The 22086-nt window shown below is 53.7% G+C and overlaps 1 protein-coding gene and 1 non-coding gene across 3 annotated transcripts; both read right to left on the bottom strand.

Annotated features, from left to right (window-relative positions):
- Positions 1 to 1804: 1804 nt before the first annotated feature.
- On the bottom strand, positions 1805 to 21407 carry PYGO2 (pygopus family PHD finger 2). 2 transcript variants are annotated; one of them, XM_063954840.1, is made up of 3 exons: positions 20791 to 21407; positions 16739 to 16860; positions 1805 to 3951 (listed from the first exon to the last, which is right to left on the bottom strand). In XM_063954840.1, exons 1-3 carry the CDS (start codon positions 20849 to 20851, stop codon positions 2893 to 2895), a joined length of 1242 nt encoding a protein of 413 aa, XP_063810910.1. In that variant the 5' UTR covers positions 20852 to 21407; the 3' UTR covers positions 1805 to 2892. The 2 variants fall into 2 exon arrangements, with proteins under 2 accessions (XP_063810910.1, XP_063810911.1); XM_063954841.1 differs by having other exon boundaries at positions 16811 to 16860; positions 20791 to 21402.
- LOC135040600 (5S ribosomal RNA) lies at positions 10973 to 11091 on the bottom strand. The gene has a single exon (XR_010234462.1). It is a non-coding gene; the product is annotated as a 5S ribosomal RNA (ribosomal RNA).
- Positions 21408 to 22086: the final 679 nt, after the last annotated feature.

Here is a 22086-nt window from a genome sequence, read left to right as displayed (position 1 = left end):
GAGGGGGAGTCTGTAGCTCTGTATATCACAGAGAGGGGGAGTCTGTAGCTCTGTATATCACAGAGAGGGGGAGTCTATAGCTCTGTATATCACAGAGAGGGGGGTCTGTAGCTCTGTATATCACAGAGAGGGGGGTATGTAGCTCTGTATATCACAGAGAGAGGGGCGTCTGAAGCTCTGTATATCACAGAGAGAGGGGCGTCTGTAGCTGTGTATATCACAGAGAGGGGGAGTCTGTAGCTCTGTATATCACAGAGAGGGGGGTCTGTAGCTCTGTATATCACAGAGAGGGGGGTCTGTAGCTCTGTATATCCCAGAGGGGGGGGGGGGGGGGTCTGTAGCTCTGTATATCACAGAGAGGGGGGTCTATAGCTCTGTATATCACAGAGAGGGGGGGTCTGTAGCTCTGTATATCACAGAGAGGGGGGGGGTCTGTAGCTCTGTATATCACAGAGAGGGGGGTCTGTAGCTGTGTATATCACAGAGAGGGGGGTCTGTAGCTGTGTATATCACAGAGAGGGGGGTCTGTAGCTCTGTATATCACAGAGAGGGGGGTCTGTAGCTCTGTATATCACAGAGAGGGGGGTCTGTAGCTCTGTATATCACAGAGAGGGGGGTCTGTAGCTGTGTATATCACAGAGAGGTGTCTGTAGCTCTGTATATCCCAGAGAGGGGGGGGTCTGTAGCTCTGTATATCATAGAGAGGGGGGGGGGGGGGGGGTCTGTAGCTCTGTATATCACAGAGAGGGGGGTCTGTAGCTCTGTATATCACAGAGAGGGGGGTCTGTAGCTCTGTATATCACAGAGAGGGGGGTCTGTAGCTCTGTATATCACAGAGAGGGGGGGTCTGTAGCTATGTATATCACAGGGAGGGGGGGGGGTCTGTAGCTATGTATATCACAGAGAGGGGGGGTCTGTAGCTCTGTATATCACAGAGAGGGGGGGTCTGTAGCTGTGTATATCACAGGGAGGGGGGTCTGTAGCTCTGTATATCACAGAGAGGGGGGTCTGTAGCTCTGTATATCACAGAGAGGGGGGGTCTGTAGCTCTGTATATCACAGAGAGGGGGGTCTGTAGCTCTGTATATCACAGAGAGGGGGGGGTCTGTAGCTATGTATATCACAGGGAGGGGGGGTCTGTAGCTCTGTATATCACAGAGAGGGGGGTCTGTAGCTCTGTATATCACAGAGAGGGGGGGTCTGTAGCTCTGTATATCACAGAGAGGGGGGTCTGCAGCTCTGTATATCACAGAGAGGGGGGGTCTGTAGCTCTGTATATCATAGAGAGGGGGGGGGGTCTGTAGCTCTGTATATCCCAGAGAGGGGGGGGGGGGGGGGGGTCTGTAGCTCTGTATATCACAGAGAGGGGGGTCTGTAGCTCTGTATATCACAGAGAGGGGGGTCTGTAGCTCTGTATATCACAGAGAGGGGGGTCTGTAGCTCTGTATATCACAGAGAGGGGGGTCTGTAGCTCTGTATATCACAGAGAGGGGGGGGTCTGTAGCTATGTATATCACAGGGAGGGGGGGTCTATAGCTCTGTATATCACAGAGAGGGGGGTCTGTAGCTCTGTATATCACAGAGAGGGGGGTCTGTAGCTATGACCTGTGGTGAGCATTAATGAAGACATTGGATTTGGTGATCACTCCATTTACACCCATAACGCCGCCCCCTCTTCTGTTCTTCCCCCGTCAACCACTGTACCTGCCGATGCGGAGAACCCGTCCCATTCCATCCTTGGGAGGGGCTGCGGTTCCCCTGACGCAGCAGACAGGAGCAGTAATGTAACACACAGGCAGGAGACATATAATTATATAGCTTTATATCAAGATGGAAATGTAACAATACCAGAGTATAATTGTGACAGCGCTCCATCCACAGCGGAAGTTACATGACCCCCAGTCCCAGCATATTCGCATCATACAAGTACTATACACGCTCAGAAGGGGGCGCTACTATCACATGACTATGACGGGCTAGCACTGCACACCCGCCTAGTGTGCAAGGACACCTCCCCCAGGCTTTATTAAGTGCATGGTCACTGTCCAGATACAAAGCGGCAAGAAGTCGCCCAAGTAACAGTTCATATCACAGAAGCAGTTTCACGAACACGGACGAAGGCTCGGACACGCGCCGGACACGCTCCGCACAGCGCCCAGCAGCCGCACACCTCTGGGTTGCATGGTTTTTAGAATGAGGTAGAATGCAAACTCGGCAGAGCTCAAGAGTTGGGGGGGAGGGGGGGGGGCAGGAAAACGGGGCGGGGGGAGGGGTCTGGGGTATTGTAATCTCACCTGACTCTGGATGATGGAGGCCGATATTATATGGTCTCGTATAACCTATTATCTGATTCTGCCCCGACCAGAGAGGTAACAGCCCACTCCAACCGTCTGATAGGCGGGACAGCTCTGACCATTATACCCCCAGGACACGGCTGTACCGCTATACCCCCAGGACACGGCTGTACCGCTATACCCCCAGGACACGGCTGTACCGCTATACCCCCAGGACACGGCTGTACCGCTATACCCCCAGGACACGGCTGTACCGCTATACCCCCAGGACACGGCTGTACGGCGGGCAGCGAAGGCTCCGGGGGTCTGCGCACAGAATCATACACAAACATACAAACAAGCAAAGCACTTTAGTTGACCTGTATGGAATAAAATGAGTAAAAAAAAAAAAAACCCATCAGACCCCCCCACGGGGGATCCCCCAGCAAACCGCATGACAAGATGAAGGGTGGGAGAGTGCAGCAGAATACATCCCTCCTGAATACACCAGCGGAGAGTGTTCCTGCGGGTTCCCAGCTGCTGAACACCCCCCCTCTTCTTCCCCCGGCAGCCCAATCACATCCGAGTGTGCCAGTTGCTAAAGTTTTAAGCGACTGATATCAGCCGTCATTGGCCGCCACTAACTGGCCCATGGGCTCCCGAATGTAGACAGACTGAATGTCCTTCGTTTTCAGGCAGTAGTCACAAGCCCACACGGCGGAGGCCTCCCGCGTCAGCAGGCTGTAGGCGCTCTCAGTCATCCCTGTGCACTCACGGTGAAACCACTTCTGGCAAGACGCCTCGCATAAGATGGCGTCCTGATCGTCGTTCACCTCGTTCCGACACGCTCCGCACGGATAAACAAGTCCTGGAGGGGGCTGGTGGCCGGAGTTCCCCGTGGGTTTATTGGGCGGGGGGATGTTGTTCACCTCCGGAGTGCTAGCGTTCCCGCGCGCGGCGCTATTTGGCGTGAAGTTTTGCTGGTTGCCATTGACGGCAGACGGAGAGCCAACGTGCTGATCCTGGCTGAAGGCGGGATTGGGAGGGTTTAAAGTTTTACCGTGATCCTCCACCCCTGAAGGAAAGCTCTGATCCGCCCCAGCAAAAGGGCTGGTGTTGGGCGGGAGGCTGGGTCTCTGCATTGTGGGCTGCCCAAAGGGGTGACCGGGCGAGCCAAACCTCTGAGAGAATGGCGGGCCGCCAGGAGAGTGTAACACGGGGCCGGGGCCCATATCCCCACGTGGGGGCTGTCCCATGGTAGGTGAAATCATAGGCCCAAACCCTCCAACAGGTCCCTGCATCATCTGGCCAGCTGGCGGGCTGAAGCTCTGTCCCATGGCTTGATTGAAAGGCTGGTTAGAGAAGTTCATATTCCCGGGCTGCACATAATTTGGGTTCTGAGGCATGCCGAACCCGGGGCCCATCTGGTTAGGAGGGAAGTGTGGTGGTTGACGTCTCATAGGCTGTGGGCCCCCTGGGTACCCAGGAGGCACCTGATGAGGCATGCCGCCCTGCATGCGGAAGTTTCCAAACGGCACGGGGTTGTTCATAAAGGGAGAGCCTGCGGCACTGACTTTAGGGGCTCCAAAGTCATCTTCAAAGGGATTGGAGGCAACAAGATGATCCACCATTGGGGTAGGCGGTGGAGCAAACTCTGAGAGATGAGAGTAAGCAGGCCCCTACAAAAGAGAGGAGACAAGTCACATACAGACCCAGCAACAGCGTGCAGTTACACACCAGGCCCCACAGCGCCACCTACAGAGCACTTCCTAACCCCGTCATGTAATAACATACAAACTCAGAGAGATGAGAGTAAGCAGGCCCTATACCAGAGAGGAGACAAGTCACATACAGACACAGCGACAGCGTGCAGTTACACACCAGGCACCACAGCGCCACCTACAGAGCACTTCCTAACCCCGTCATGTAATAACATACAAACTCTGAGATGAGAGTAAGCAGCCCCTATACCAGAGAGGAGACAAGTCACATACAGACACAGCGACAGCGTGCAGTTACACACCGGGCACCACAGCGCCACCTACAGAGCACTTCCTAACCCCGTCATGTAATAACATACAAACTCTGAGATGAGAGTAAGCAGCCCCTACACCAGAGAGGAGACAAGTCACATACAGACCCAGCGACAGCGTGCAGTTACACACCGGGCACCACAGCGCCACCTACAGAGCACTTACTAACCCCGTCATGTAATAACATACAAACTCTGAGATGAGAGTAAGCAGCCCCTATACCAGAGAGGAGACATGTCACATACAGACACAGCGACAGCGTGCAGTTACACACCGGGCCCCACAGCGCCACCTACAGAGCACTTCCTAACCCCGTCATGTAATAACATACAAACTCAGAGAGATGAGAGTAAGCAGCCCCTACACCAGAGAGGAGACAAGTCACATACAGACCCAGCGACAGCGTGCAGTTACACACCGGGCACCACAGCGCCACCTACAGAGCACTTCCTAACCCCGTCATGTAATAACATACAAACTCAGAGAGATGAGAGTAAGCAGGCCCTATACCAGAGAGGAGACAAGTCACATACAGACACAGCGACAGCGTGCAGTTACACACCGGGCACCACAGCGCCACCTACAGAGCACTTACTAACCCCGTCATGTAATAACATACAAACTCAGAGAGATGAGAGTAAGCAGGCCCTACACCAGAGAGGAGACAAGTCACATACAGACCCAGCGACAGCGTGCAGTTACACACCGGGCACCACAGCGCCACCTACAGAGCACTTACTAACCCCGTCATGTAATAACATACAAACTCTGAGAGATGAGAGTAAGCAGGCCCTACACCAGAGAGGAGACAAGTCACATACAGACCCAGCAACAGCGTGCAGTTACACACCAGGCCCCACAGCGCCACCTACAGAGCACTTCCTAACCCCGTCATGTAATAACATACAAACTCAGAGAGATGAGAGTAAGCAGCCCCTACACCAGAGAGGAGACAAGTCACATACAGACCCAGCGACAGCGTGCAGTTACACACCGGGCACCACAGCGCCACCTACAGAGCACTTACTAACCCCGTCATGTAATAACATACAAACTCTGAGAGAGGCGAGTAAGCAGGCCCTACACCAGAGAGGAGACAAGTCACATACAGACCCAGCGACAGCGTGCAGTTACACACCGGGCACCACAGCGCCACCTACAGAGCACTTACTAACCCCGTCATGTAATAACATACAAACTCTGAGAGATGAGAGTAAGCAGCCCCTACACCAGAGAGGAGACAAGTCACATACAGACCCAGCGACAGCGTGCAGTTACACACCGGGCACCACAGCGCCACCTACAGAGCACTTACTAACCCCGTCATGTAATAACATACAAACTCAGAGAGATGAGAGTAAGCAGCCCCTATACCAGAGAGGAGACAAGTCACATACAGACACAGCGACAGCGTGCAGTTACACACCGGGCACCACAGCGCCACCTACAGAGCACTTCCTAACCCCGTCATGTAATAACATACAAACTCAGAGAGATGAGAGTAAGCAGCCCCTATACCAGAGAGGAGACAAGTCACATACAGACCCAGCGACAGCGTGCAGTTACACACCGGGCACCACAGCGCCACCTACAGAGCACTTCCTAACCCCGTCATGTAATAACATACAAACTCAGAGAGATGAGAGTAAGCAGCCCCTACACCAGAGAGGAGACAAGTCACATACAGACACAGCGACAGCGTGCAGTTACACACCGGGCACCACAGCGCCACCTACAGAGCACTTCCTAACCCCGTCATGTAATAACATACAAACTCAGAGAGATGAGAGTAAGCAGCCCCTATACCAGAGAGGAGACAAGTCACATACAGACCCAGCGACAGCGTGCAGTTACACACCGGGCACCACAGCGCCACCTACAGAGCACTTCCTAACCCCGTCATGTAATAACATACAAACTCAGAGAGATGAGAGTAAGCAGCCCCTATACCAGAGAGGAGACAAGTCACATACAGACCCAGCGACAGCGTGCAGTTACACACCGGGCACCACAGCGCCACCTACAGAGCACTTACTAACCCCCGTCATGTAATAACATACAAACTCTGAGAGATGAGAGTAAGCAGCCCCTACACCAGAGAGGAGACAAGTCACATACAGACCCAGCAACAGCGTGCAGTTACACACCGGGCACCACAGCGCCACCTACAGAGCACTTCCTAACCCCGTCATGTAATAACATACAAACTCTGAGAGATGAGAGTAAGCAGCCCCTACACCAGAGAGGAGACAAGTCACATACAGACACAGCGACAGCGTGCAGTTACACACCGGGCACCACAGCGCCACCTACAGAGCACTTCCTAACCCCGTTATGTAATAACATACAAACTCAGAGAGATGAGAGTAAGCAGCCCCTACACCAGAGAGGAGACAAGTCACATACAGACCCAGCGACAGCGTGCAGTTACACACCGGGCACCACAGCGCCACCTACAGAGCACTTCCTAACCCCGTCATGTAATAACATACAAACTCTGAGAGATGAGAGTAAGCAGCCCCTACACCAGAGAGGAGACAAGTCACATACAGACCCAGCGACAGCGTGCAGTTACACACCGGGCACCACAGCGCCACCTACAGAGCACTTACTAACCCCGTCATGTAATATCAGGATTTTGGTACTTACCGATAAATCCCTTTCTCCGATTCCACAGGGGCCACTGGAGTGTAGTTACAATGGGGAGATAGTAGGTGGTATTGGTAGCTGGCACTTTAAAAATTCTCACACTGTGGCTAGCTCCTCCCCTACTATCTCCCCTCCAAGCCAGTCTACGTTAAACTGTGCCCGAGGAGAGCTGTGATAAACAAACCGTAAGGTAGAGGAGGTTAACGACGCCCTGTAAACCAGGCGAACACAAACTAAACCTGGAACAGAACCTGACAAAAAACCAGGCTAGCCTGAACCCAACAAGCAGTCATATGGTGATCTGCAATCGTTAATCAAACAAAAATCAGGAGAAACAGCGCTGGGCGGGCGTCCAGTGGCCCCTGTGGAATCGGAGAAAGGGATTTATCGGTAAGTACCAAAATCCTGATTTCTCCTTCATCCACTAGGGGCCACTGGAGTGTAGTTACAATGGGGACGTCCCAGAGCTCCCAAAAAACGGGTGGGAAAGCGCTGAGAGTCCTGTAAAAACTGCTCGGCCAAACAGTGATGCAGAGGCCGTAAAAGTGTCAAACTTGTAGAATTTGACAAAACGAATGTCGGTTTGACCAAGTAGCCGCCCGACAAAATATTCATGGAGACCCCGCGGGCGGCTGCCCACGAAAGTCTTACAATGCGCGTAAAGCGCGCTGAAATGGAAAACGGAGGTTCCCTAGTAACCGCCAAGAAGACTGTCTGATGATCAGATGTATCCAACTGTCCAGCATATGCTGGGGCCCCGGCTATTTAGTACGGGAGCATCATCCAGAGCAAAGAAGAAAAAACACTTCATCGAATAGCCTGAGACCTCTGTAGAGAGAGTTGACGAGCCCTGACAACATTCAGAGAGGATTGAAAACCACTAGTGTCAGATTTATATGAAAAATGGACCTCCCCTCTGGAAGAAACGACCGCTGAGGCCGAAGCCGAGCCCGGGGAGTTGCCAATAGAGTACTCCCTGAACAAGAGGCCGAACTTACGGCCGCTAGGCTAATCTCATTTGGAAGAAAAGCGAAAAAGGCAGAGACCTAAAATTCCGGTCAGTGTGGTTTGAAGCGCAGCGGAGCAAAAAACCTCCCAGAGAAACCAAAGATGAATGGTAACTGGAAGAAGGGGGAAAAAACCCCTTTTATCTTCATTATGTTCCATAAAGTTTTCCCAAAGTGGCAAAAGCGAGAAGAGGTAATAGACTTCTGAAATCGGAGCCCAGTAGGCCTAACCGAACTAGGGAACTCCTCCCTTCTGAGGTCTCGTGAACAGTCACACGGGTAACCGAAACCAGTGTAAAATTGAACAAGGAGAAAAAAGGAGCCTGTTGAAGTAGACAGTCCAGTCGAGGTAGGAGCCAAGGCTCCTCTACTGACAACAGGCGTATCTGTATCTTCAAGTCATGCGTGGCCCAACCAGCGCCACCGAGAGGACTAGCACGCATAATCCCCTCCTGTGTTACTGAACATGAAGTAGAAATAGAAAAAGGAGGCAGGATAGAATAACCAGAAAACTCCCCGGAGCCCTGAGGGCCTCCACGGCTACTGCCGTCCGAGAGTAATAAAGGGTTAACGAGTCAGTCAGAACGCCCTGAGGTCGATCCGAAATCTCCGCCCACAGCGGACCAGCTGACAAAACTCCGGGGCATGTTCCCTCACCCAGGAGTCTGACCTGGTGGCTTGATCTGGAAACAAGATTGTTGTCCCCCGTTCCGAGAGGAATGGAGGCGACCACTCATTACGTCGCAACTTGACTGAAGAAATAGAGTCTCTGGTGCCGAAGAATGAAAAAACCTCTGACGGACCGTGTTGAGAAACGTCTATGCGGAGCATAAATTGGATCTGTGTCGAATCAGAAGCTCGTGGATCCTCCGGATATTCAGAAGCCACCTAATGTACAGAGTGGGATAGTAGCAGTAAATTGTCCCATTAGGGAACCAACGTCACCCACTGCCCCTGAAAAAGAGTTATTCTGTTATCTTTCTAAACTCTGTGGGAGCGGAAGAGAGAAGAGTAAAGGACTTACAGTGAAAATGAGAATCCTGTTAAGGGGGAATCTGAGAAAAGCCTGTCCAACGGAAATCAGTAAACAGGCATCTCTGAAGACAAGGGACACGTAAAACTCCCTTTCTTGTTTAAACTAGCAATCACAGACTAAAAGGATTGTAAGGCCAGAATAGGCCTGTCCGAGCCACTTGGCTTCGGAACGTGAAAAGAAAACAAAGGCCTGAGAACTGTCCTAATTCAAATGATATGTGAAAAACAGGGATCAACACCCTTTGCGGTTAGAAACCTATGGAGCGCAGCCTGCAGTATGACTCTCTTGTCATCGTAAATCAGCCGACCTATGCCGAGGGACTCCTGAGACGGTTGTAACCGCCCAAGCCTTCTCCCATCGACCTGCGCCTACCCTGGGACCCTGCAGGTGTAATGGGTGTATAGGATGACATAAAATCAGACTGGACTGAGGATGTTGAACCTCTGCTTCAGCCTTTTTACCCTGAGAACCCCTGGCGACGAAGATATCACCCGTGTGGAGTCAAAAACCTGAAAGGGCACGAAAAAATCTAAAGGGAAGACCAGTAAAGGTCTGTCTTGGAGCTGGGGCAGTAGTAGGAGAAATCAAAGTGGACCTACCTCCATTGGTTCAAGAAATCCTGCAGAAAGTTCCTTCCCCAGAACCATCTGCCCCGTAGGATTTCATGTTTACTTGTCACTGTCGCAGCCCCAGAGGTCGTCGGGTTAAGACAGCCCAAGCGAAGATGCAGGGTCCGAGTCTGTAGACATGGAGACCTCCAAGGAACATAAAGCAGAATCGTGATTCTGACCTGTATCAAAGTATCAATTGATCCTGATGCGAAGCATCCTGTAACCTAGAGGACAATTGTTCCCCAACCTACCTGCTCCGGATACGGTAGAACCATGCTGCCGCATATGTCGATGGATCCCTGAGCAAGGTTGCCTCAGGAAAACGGCGGCTTGATGGACCGGCGATACACCGAGGTGTATACCCTAGAGAGGTTCTGATACCCTCTCCTGCCATCTGCGGGGAAAAGATAGGAAAACAAACCTTGTTTGATACCTGATATTGTGTATTCGGGTGTCTGTCGGCCGCCTACCGGAGCCTGCCCAGCTCATCCGAAACTGAACCAGTCGCTGTCATTTTCGTCAATGGCGTGGAACCCTGATGGACTTGACGTGTCCTCCTCCTTTACCTGCAGTATCAGATGAACTGCTGTATTATGTACCTGTATATTCTGAGACACTGGTTCAGATCCACAGAAAACAGACATCAGTAATGCATGGAATGTTAGCAAAGTTTCTTTTTGGAAAGGTGTGTTTGGTCCCGCTGTGATTTGATCCTGTGACCTTGGAAACCAAAGTCCAAGGGCTTACCTGATGAGTTATTGTCTGGTTAATAGTGACATTACCTGCATCATTGATCAAACAGGGGTGTGCAGGTGCGTGGAGGGCGAAGCAGATGGCTCCGCCGCATACTTCACACCTAAGAGGGAATTCTTCGACTATCCCAGGAGAGACAAACGAAAGGAGAAAAGGTGGGTTAAATAAACAGAGCCCTACGTAAGGTGTGCACTATAATGTGTAGTGACCGATACGATTAAAATAAACTTTCTGGAGCAGCGGAGACCTGAACCAGCAACGCTGCGCTGTGGGACAGGAGTCTTAGCCCTAGGCTATAGGAGTTCTCCTTAAAGTTTTGTTTGGATTCAAACCCCTGTTCAGATACCCGCTACTAGCGTACTGAGCCGCAGCGCTATTTGTCTTATGCCTTACACGCATTCCACAATTACAAATAGCATTAGTAACTAGTGACAACAAGGAATAATAAAGGGAAGGCAACACCCCGCCCTGTATTTAGTGTACCGCTAATTAAGGTGCACCAGATGTTTCTCTGAGGTTCCGCTGGCTTTTCAAAATGGTGACCAGCCTGTGAGAAAGATGGGGGAAAATGTTATGTGCAAGATGTTGTTATTAGAAAACATTGCGGAAGTAGCCTACAGCACCTGGTATTCCCAGGCGGTCTCCCATCCAAGTACTAACCGGGCCTGACCCTGCTTAGTTTCCGAGATCAGACGAGATCGGGCGTGTTCAGGGTGGTGTGGCCATAGGCTTTTATCCCCTATATCTGGTATTTTATGGATTTATCTATATACATACCTACACGCACTTAAATATATATATCTATATATATACATGCACAAACATAACTATATATGTATATATACACACACACCGTAGGTAAATAAATACTGCACAGTAGATCCTTTTAATTATTATTGAGCTGAGTCCCAGCTACTGTAATAGAGCAGGTTCCCTGATTTGCAAGTAGGAAAATGCTGGGTAGAGGACTCTACTGCAGGAGGAATGTATCTATATTTCAGCAGCCTGAAGTATCGAAAAGTTACAAATCCCAGAGCTGTTGCCTAGCGACGGGGAGACCTGGGAGCCCGCTGAGTAAAGCAGGTTAACTGTTAATATACCTGGGACTTTATTTGTATTTGTCTCTGAGTATGCAAGATTAGCCCACTGGGCTATAGGAGACACTGCAAATATGAAGCCAGGTCTGTGCATGGAGGAAATGGCCGCCAGAGTGAAACTCCTCTGGGCTATGCGATAAAATCTATATAGTGGATAACTGGATTAGTGCTGAGCCACTCTGACTATATCACATTCTCCTCAGCACCATGTGCATTAAACTCACATAAATGCCTATTACACTATAACAGTGGCCGGGGAGCGGAGAATGCTGAGCCCGCTGTACAGAGCGGGAGTTAGCTCCGCCCCCCGGCTATGGCGCCTTATTGCAAAACTAAGCGGGAAGCGAGCTGTACCCTCCGCTGGGCCTGCGAGTCACCGCCGGGGAGCGCTGAGCGCTGAGCCCGCTATACAGCGCTAGTAGAGCCCTGTATCTGCTAGCCGCCGCCGGGGAGTGTTGCGCTGAACAGAGCGCGAGTCGCCGCCTGGGAGCAGGGAGCGCTGAGCTCGCTCTACAGAGCGGGACTTAGCTCCGCCCCCTCCGTACAAGGCGCCAAATTTAAACATTGCTTTGCGCTCGAGCGGGATCCCTGTGCCGGCTCTGTGAGTCGCGCTGAGTGGGGATCTGTGCGGGGGGTGCGGGGAGCTGGGGGAGCAGAGGGTTATCAGAATGACACACACCCGTTTTTCAGTCAGGGTTGTATAAACACATACTCAGCCTCCCCCAATCATCCTGTCTGTTTCTCCATGAGGAGGACAGGTAAGGATACAATAAAGTACATTACAGCCCCAGAGAGCCCTTCTGGAGTGGGTTGTACAACAATAAACAGTGCATTGCTCTAAAAACATACATAGCCACCACAAATAAAGTATACTTCACTCACCACTGTGTTCTTGGTGGATCGGCCCCGACACACGCCGCACGCAGCGGCGTCCAGCCGGAATCTTCTGTGGTGGGGTGGTCCCGACACAAGCCGCACGCAGCGGTGTCCGACCATTTTTTGATACTCACCGCTGCCATGCTGCCGGAATCTTCTGCTGGATGGAGTGGCCGCGACACGCGCCGCACGCAGCGGTGTCCGCCAACTCAGGAGAGCTCAGTGTCTCCCTCAGCCGGGGCCCATCCCTAGCCGCACGCAGCTGCGATGGGACCCCGCCGGCAGCTCCCACGGTGCAGACTGGCAGTGGCAGAGCTGCCAGTCTGTGAGTGTGCGTAAGAAAAATAAAATAATAAAGAAAAAAGAAGAAAATTCTTCAGCTAAACCCAAGTGAACCAGCTACCTCGGGCACTTAACTAAGACTGGCTTGGAGGGGAGATAGTAGGGGAGGAGCTAGCCACAGTGTGAGAATTTTTAAAGTGCCAGCTACCAATACCACCTACTATCTCCCCATTGTAACTACACTCCAGTGGCCCCTAGTGGATGAAGGAGAAAACATACAAACTCAGAGAGATGAGAGTAAGCAGGCCCTACACCAGAGAGGAGACAAGTCACATACAGACACAGCGACAGCGTGCAGTTACACACCGGGCACCACAGCGCCACCTACAGAGCACTTACTAACCCCCGTCATGTAATAACATACAAACTCAGAGATGAGAGTAAGCAGCCCCTATACCAGAGAGGAGACAAGTCACATACAGACACAGCGACAGCGTGCAGTTACACACCGGGCACCACAGCGCCACCTACAGAGCACTTCCTAACCCCGTCATGTAATAACATACAAACTCTGAGAGAGGCGAGTAAGCAGCCCCTATACCAGAGAGGAGACAAGTCACATACAGACCCAGCGACAGCGTGCAGTTACACACCGGGCACCACAGCGCCACCTACAGAGCACTTACTAACCCCCGTCATGTAATAACATACAAACTCTGAGAGATGAGAGTAAGCAGGCCCTATACCAGAGAGGAGACAAGTCACATACAGACACAGCGACAGCGTGCAGTTACACACCGGGCACCACAGCGCCACCTACAGAACACTTCCTAACCCCGTCATGTAATAACATACAAACTCTGAGAGATGAGAGTAAGCAGCCCCTATACCAGAGAGGAGACAAGTCACATACAGACCCAGCGACAGCGTGCAGTTACACACCGGGCACCACAGCGCCACCTACAGAGCACTTCCTAACCCCGTCATGTAATAACATACAAACTCTGAGAGATGAGAGTAAGCAGCCCCTATACCAGAGAGGAGACAAGTCACATACAGACCCAGCGACAGCGTGCAGTTACACACCGGGCACCACAGCGCCACCTACAGAGCACTTCCTAACCCCGTCATGTAATAACATACAAACTCTGAGAGAGGCGAGTAAGCAGCCCCTACACCAGAGAGGAGACAAGTCACATACAGACCCAGCGACAGCGTGCAGTTACACACCGGGCCCCACAGGGCCACCTACAGAGCACTTCCTAACCCCGTCATGTAATAACATACAAACTCTGAGAGAGGCGAGTAAGCAGCCCCTACACCAGAGAGGAGACATGTCACATACAGACACAGCGACAGCGTGCAGTTACACACCGGGCACCACAGCGCCACCTACAGAGCACTTACTAACCCCCGTCATGTAATAACATACAAACTCTGAGAGATGAGAGTAAGCAGGCCCTATACCAGAGAGGAGACAAGTCACATACAGACCCAGCGACAGCGTGCAGTTACACACCGGGCACCACAGCGCCACCTACAGAGCACTTCCTAACCCCGTCATGTAATAACATACAAACTCTGAGAGAGGCGAGTAAGCAGCCCCTACACCAGAGAGGAGACAAGTCACATACAGACCCAGCGACAGCGTGCAGTTACACACCGGGCCCCACAGGGCCACCTACAGAGCACTTCCTAACCCCGTCATGTAATAACATACAAACTCTGAGAGAGGCGAGTAAGCAGCCCCTACACCAGAGAGGAGACAAGTCACATACAGACACAGCGACAGCGTGCAGTTACACACCGGGCACCACAGCGCCACCTACAGAGCACTTCCTAACCCCGTCATGTAATAACATACAAACTCTGAGAGAGGCGAGTAAGCAGCCCCTATACCAGAGAGGAGACAAGTCACATACAGACCCAGCGACAGCGTGCAGTTACACACCGGGCACCACAGCGCCACCTACAGAGCACTTCCTAACCCCGTCATGTAATAACATACAAACTCAGAGAGATGAGAGTAAGCAGGCCCTACACCAGAGAGGAGACAAGTCACATACAGACCCAGCGACAGCGTGCAGTTACACACCGGGCACCACAGCGCCACCTACAGAGCACTTACTAACCCCGTCATGTAATAACATACAAACTCAGAGAGGCGAGTAAGCAGCCCCTACACCAGAGAGGAGACAAGTCACATACAGACCCAGCGACAGCGTGCAGTTACACACCGGGCACCACAGCGCCACCTACAGAGCACTTACTAACCCCCGTCATGTAATAACATACAAACTCTGAGAGATGAGAGTAAGCAGGCCCTATACCAGAGAGGAGACAAGTCACATACAGACCCAGCGACAGCGTGCAGTTACACACCGGGCACCACAGCGCCACCTACAGAGCACTTCCTAACCCCGTCATGTAATAACATACAAACTCTGAGAGAGGCGAGTAAGCAGCCCCTACACCAGAGAGGAGACAAGTCACATACAGACCCAGCGACAGCGTGCAGTTACACACCGGGCCCCACAGGGCCACCTACAGAGCACTTCCTAACCCCGTCATGTAATAACATACAAACTCTGAGAGAGGCGAGTAAGCAGCCCCTACACCAGAGAGGAGACAAGTCACATACAGACACAGCGACAGCGTGCAGTTACACACCGGGCACCACAGCGCCACCTACAGAGCACTTCCTAACCCCGTCATGTAATAACATACAAACTCTGAGAGATGAGAGTAAGCAGCCCCTACACCAGAGAGGAGACAAGTCACATACAGACACAGCGACAGCGTGCAGTTACACACCGGGCCCCACAGGGCCACCTACAGAGCACTTCCTAACCCCGTCATGTAATAACATACAAACTCTGAGAGAGGCGAGTAAGCAGCCCCTACACCAGAGAGGAGACATGTCACATACAGACACAGCGACAGCGTGCAGTTACACACCGGGCACCACAGCGCCACCTACAGAGCACTTCCTAACCCCGTCATGTAATAACATACAAACTCAGAGAGGCGAGTAAGCAGCCCCTACACCAGAGAGGAGACAAGTCACATACAGACCCAGCGACAGCGTGCAGTTACACACCGGGCACCACAGCGCCACCTACAGAGCACTTCCTAACCCCGTCATGTAATAACATACAAACTCAGAGAGATGAGAGTAAGCAGCCCCTACACCAGAGAGGAGACATGTCACATACAGACACAGCGACAGCGTGCAGTTACACACCGGGCACCACAGCGCCACCTACAGAGCACTTCCTAACCCCGTCATGTAATAACATACAAACTCAGAGAGGCGAGTAAGCAGCCCCTACACCAGAGAGGAGACAAGTCACATACAGACACAGCGACAGCGTGCAGTTACACACCGGGCACCACAGCGCCACCTACAGAACACTTCCTAACCCCGTCATGTAATAACATACAAACTCTGAGAGATGAGAGTAAGCAGGCCCTATACCAGAGAGGAGACAAGTCACATACAGACCCAGCGACAGCGTGCAGTTACACACCGGGCACCACAGCGCCACCTACAGAACACTTACTAAACTACAGTCTCTTGTAATAAAACATTTATTTTCTCTATGGAAGTGGTCTTTAAACTTGTTGAATCACGGTGCCCTAAAGCATCAGCATTGTTTCCCGGCACCCCCAGGCTACAAGAATCTTAAGGCCCATATAGACGGGCCGATGCGGGGAGAGATGTGTGCTGAGCGTGCGGTGGGAGACGGGCTCAGCGGGTGAAGTGAGCGACCCGCTAGATTGGCCTGCATGCAGGCCAATCTAGCACCAGCGATAGCGATGCGCGGGGCTGCGCTTCGCTATCGCTGTGAGGGCTACACACGGAGAGAACACTGCTTAAAATCTAAGCAATCTAGTCAGATTGCTTAGATTTTAAGCAGCGATCGCTCTGTGAGTACCCCCCCTTAACATGTATTGGCGCTTTGGTAACTGGAATGAACAGGAAATTGAAGCATCCCCCCTGGTTGATGCTCCTATGGCGATACAGGGAACACCCCTACAATGACACGGAGGTATGACGGACAGGAAGATACGGAGCAATGGACGACCCTACACACACAGGAGATAGTGGATGGTCCCAACCTTCTGATACTGGCCAGTCAGCGATCCCTTTATTCTCCTCTGAGACTCCTCCCAACCCCCTGTTCTCCATACCTGAGTGTTAGACTTGCGTCGTTTCTTCTCAGGACTCTTCATCTGCATGCCTGGAAGAGAGACATCAGCCGTCAGGACGTTACATCGTATGAGCCCCACAGAGAGCAGAATTACTGCCCCCAATCCCCCTGCAGCCGGTACAGATATGGGGGCTACGTGCCCACCCCTCTGCGGATAGGGAGATTATCCGGGCAGCGCAGCACTGATCAGGATCTCCTGCCCCCTCAATGCCACACAATCTATTTACATCCACTTCTATGGCACCAGTACCCCACTTCCCTCCATCTGTACTAATGCCACAGCCCCCTACTCTAATACCCTCCACTACCAAACACCTCTCCCTTCCACCCCAACATCTCCACTACCAATCAGCTCTCCCTTCCACCCCAACATCTCCACTACCAAACAGCTCTCCCTTCCACCCCAACATCTCCACTACCAATCAGCTCTCCCTTCCACCCCAACATCTCCACTACCAATCAGCTCTCCCTTCCACCCCAACATCTCCACTACCAATCAGCTCTCCCTTCCACCCCAACATCTCCACTACCAATCAGCTCTCCCTTCCACCCCAACACCCAACATCTCCACTACCAATCAGCTCTCCCTTCCACCCCAACATCTCCACTACCAATCAGCTCTCCCTTCCACCCCAACATCTCCACTACCAAACAGCTCTCCCTTCCACCCCAACATCTCCACTACCAAACAGCTCTCCCTTCCACCCCAACATCTCCCCTACCAATCAGCTCTCCCTTCCACCCCAACATCTCCACTACCAATCAGCTCTCCCTTCCACCCCAACATCTCCACTACCAATCAGCTCTCCCTTCCACCCCAACATCTCCACTAAAAAACAGCTCTCCCTTCCATCCCAACATCTCCACTACCAATCACCTCTCCCTTCCACCCCAACAGCTCCACTACCAAACAACTCTCCCTTCCACCCCAACATCTCCACTACCAATCAGCTCTCCCTTCCACCCCAACAGCTCCACTACCAAACACCTCTCCCTTCCATCCCAACATCTCCACTACCAATCAGCTCTCCCTTCCACCCCAACATCTCCACTACCAATCACCTCTCCCTTCCACCCTAACAGCTCCACTACCAAACAGCTCTCCCTTTCACCTCAACATCTCCACTACCAAACACCTCTCCCTTCCAGCCCAACATCTCCACTACCAATCAGCTCTCCCTTCCACCCCAACATCTCCACTACCAAACAGCTCTCCCTTCCACCCCAACATCTCCACTACCAAACAGCTCTCCCTTCCACCCCAACATCTCCACTACCAAACAGCGCTCCCTTCCACCCCAACATCTCCACTACCAAACAGCTCTCCCTTCCACCCCAACATCTCCACTACCAATCACCTCTCCCTTCCACCCCAACATCTCCACTACCAATTAGCTAACCCTTCCACCCCAACATCTCCACTACCAATCAGCTAACCCTTCCACCCCAGCATCTCCACTACCAATCACCTCTCCCTTCCACCCCAACATCTCCACTACCAATCAATTCTCCCTTCTACCCCAACATCTCCACTACCAATCAGCTCTCTTTCACCCCAACGTCTCCACTACCAATCAGCTCAACCTGCATTACCCCCACTGGCCAACAGCTCTCCCTTCCACCCCAACATCTCCACTACCAATCAGCTCACCGTACATTACCCCCACTCGCAGACAGCCCCTGCACCCCTTCCTCTCTCCCTATTATCCCCTCTTCACTGGCCCCCTATTACCACTGCAACACTCCTCTCCTCCTATTATCCCCTCTTCACTCCCCCCCATTACCCCTGCATCCCCTCCACTCCCGCTATTATCCCCTCCTCACTGCCCCCTATTACCTACGCACCCCTCCTCGCTGCCCCCCTATTACCCCCACACACCCTACTCGCTGCCCCCCTATTACCCTCACACACCCACCTCGCTGCCCCCCCTATTAACCCCACAACCCCGCCTCGCTGCCCCCCTATTACCCCCACCTCACTGCCCCCCTATTACCCCCAGACCCCCTGCTCGGTGCCCCCCTATTACCCCCTCCTCCTCGCCGCCTCCCTATTACCCCCCAACTCCTCCTCGCTGCCCCCTAATACTCCCCACACCCCCTCCTCACTGCTCCCTATTACCCCCTCCTCCTCCTCGCTGTCCCCTATTACCCCCTCCCCCTCCTCGCTGCCCCCTATTACCCCCTCCCCGCTGCCCCCTATTTCCCCCTCCTCGCTGCCCCGCCATTACCCCCTCCTCCTCGCTGCCCCCCTAATACCCCCTCCTCGCTGCCCCCCTTATTACCCCATCCTCCTCACTGCCCCCCCTATACCCCCACCTCCTCACTGCCCCCCTATTAGCCCCTCCCACTCCTCGCTGCCCCCATATTACACTCCCCCTCCTCACTGCCCACCCTATTACCCCCTCCTCTTCCTCGCCATCCCCCTATTACCCCCTCCTCCTCCTCGCTGTCCCCCCTTTTACCCCCTCCTCCTCACTGCCCCCCTATTACCCCCTCCTCCTCGCTGCCCCCCCTATTACTCCCTCCTTTCCCTCGCTGCCCCCCTATTACCCCCTCCTCGCTGCCCCCCTTATCACCCCCTCCTCCTCACTGTCCCCCCATTACCCCCACCTCCTCACTGCCCCCCCCTATTAGCCCCTCCCACTCCTCGCTGCCCCCATATTACACCCCCCATCCTCACTGCCCACCCTATTACCCCATCCTCTTCCTCGCCGTCCCCCTATTACCCCCTCATCCTCGCTGCCCCCCTATTACCCCCTCCTCCTCGCTACCCCCCTATTACTCCCTCCTCCCCCTTGCTGCCCCCCCTATTACTCCCTCCTTTCCCTCGCTGCCCCCCTATTACCCCCTCCTCCCCCCCCTATTAACCCATCCTCCTCCTCGCTGCCCCCCTATTACCCCATCCTCCTCCTCGCTGTCCCCCAATTACCCCATCCTTCTCCTCGCTGCCCCCTATTACCCCATCCTCGCTGCCCCCATTACCCCGTCCCCCTCCTCGCTGCCCCCTATTACCCTTTCCTCCTCGCTGCCCCCTATTACCTCTTCCTCCTCGCTGCCCCCTATTACCTCTTCCTCCTCGCTGCCCCCCTATTACCCCCTCCTCCTCGCTGCCCCCCTATTACCCCCTCCTCCTCGCTGCCCCCCTATTACCCCCTCCTCCTCGCTGCCCCCCTATTACCCCCTCCTCCTCGCTGCCCCCCTATTACCCCCTCCTCCTCGCTGCCCCCCTATTACTCCCTCCTCCTCGCTGCCCCCGTATTACCCCCTCCTCCTCGCTGCCCCAAATTACCCCCTCCTCCTCGCTGCCCCCCTATTACCCCCTCCTCCTCGCTGCCCCCGTATTACCCCCTCCCCGCTGCCCCCGTATTACCCCCTCCCCCTCCTCGCTGCCCCCCTATTACCCCCTCCCCCTCCTCGCTGCCCCCTATTACCCCCTCCCCGCCGCCCCCTATTACCCCCTCCAACTTGCTGCCCCCCCATTACCCCCTCCTCCTCGCTGCCCCCCCATTACCCCCTCCTCCTCGCTGCCCCCCTATTACCCCCCTCCTCCTCGCTGCCCCCCCTATTACCCCCTCCTCCTCGCTGCCCCCCTATTACCCCCTCCTCCTCGCTGCCCCCCTATTACCCCCTCCTCGCTTCCCCCCTATTACCCCCTCCTCCTCGCTTCCCCCCTATTACCCCCTCCTCCTCACTGCCCCCCCTATTACCTCCTCCTCCTCACTGCCCCCTATTACCCCCTCCTCCTCACTGCCCCCCCTATTACCCCCTCCTCTTCACTGCCCCCCTATTACCCCCTGCTCCTCACTGCCCCCCCTATTACCCCCTCCTCCTCACTGCCCCCCCTATTACCCCCTCCTCCTCACTGCCCCCCCTATTACCCCCTCCTCCTCACTGCCCCCCTATTACCCCCTCCTCCTCACTGCCCCCCCTATTACCCCCTCCTCCTCGCTGCCCCCGTACCGGCTTTGGCTCTGCGGCCCGGGATGGTGAGTCCGTCCAGCTTGTCCTGGTCCGCGGCCATCAGTGGGGTGATCGGGTCACAGGGCGGGCATCTCCCGCCGCCAGTCCCCGCGCTGCTCTCCGCTCACCAGGCCGCTCACCCTCCGCACAAGCAGCGGAAACGCCAGAACGCGAGCGCACCGGAAGCCGACTGGGCGCTACCACCGTGCCGGGGGAGGGGGAGACGGGACCGGGGGTCTGTGCGGGGATCCGGAGCAGAGGAAGAGACCCGTCTGTCACCGGACACCGATCCGTCACTGTCACCGTGTCCCTGCCCCGCCGGTACGCGTCCCTATCATCGCACTACACGCCGGCACACCCCCCCAGGGGAATGGTAGCACCCACACCTAGTACTGGCAGCCTGCGCTCACTGGACGGGCTCACTGCGGGTGTGGGGGGAGTCCGGGGCAGGAATGCTGAGAAGTCCGGTCCTCCCTCCGTTACCCGCTGTATAGGTTGCCGCCCGGAATACGTGTACCGCTAATATACCGGCCACGGGAGCGCTATACATCTATCGCCAGAGTCTCCCCAGGAGCACCCGCCTGATGCGCATGCGCGGCGCAGAGGTCGCTGGGAGTTGTAGTTTTCCCTCTTAGTAAAGGTAACTAGACACTACCTTGTCACCCTAGAGCAGGGGTGGGGAACCATTTTTTTCTACCAAGGGTCATTTGGATATTTATAAAATCCTTTACGGGCCATACAAAAATTATCAACTTAAAAATTAGCCTGTCCCAAGTCAGTAATATGCCCCCAGTCCGTAATATGCCCCCAGTCAGTAGATATGCCCCCAGTCAGTAATATGCCCTCAGTCAGTAGATATGCCCCCAGTCAGTAATATGCCCCCAGTCAGTAATATTCCCCCAGTCAGTAGATATTCCCCCAGTCAGTAATATGCCCCCAGTCAGTAGATATGCCCCCAGTCAGTAGATATGCCCCCAGTCAGTAATATACCCCCAGTCAGTAGATATGCCCCAGTCAGTAATATGCCCCCAGTCAGTAGATATGCCCCCAGTCAGTAGATATGCCCCCAGTCAGTAATATTCCCCCAGTCAGTAATATGCCCCCAGTCAGTAGATATGCCCCCAGTCAGTAATATGCCCCCAGTCAGTAATATGCCCTCAGTCAGTAATATGCCCTCAGTCAGTAGATATGCCCCCAGTCAGTAATATGCCCCCAGTCAGTAATATTCCCCCAGTCAGTAATATGCCCCCAGTCAGTAGATATGCCCCCAGTCAGTAGATATGCCCTCTGTCAGTA

Source organism: Pseudophryne corroboree, unplaced genomic scaffold (assembly GCF_028390025.1).
Source record: "Pseudophryne corroboree isolate aPseCor3 unplaced genomic scaffold, aPseCor3.hap2 scaffold_751, whole genome shotgun sequence".
Taxonomy (NCBI): domain Eukaryota; kingdom Metazoa; phylum Chordata; class Amphibia; order Anura; family Myobatrachidae; genus Pseudophryne; species Pseudophryne corroboree.
The sequence above is the reverse complement of the archived record's forward strand: the minus strand, read 5'-3'. Positions and strand labels throughout refer to the sequence as shown.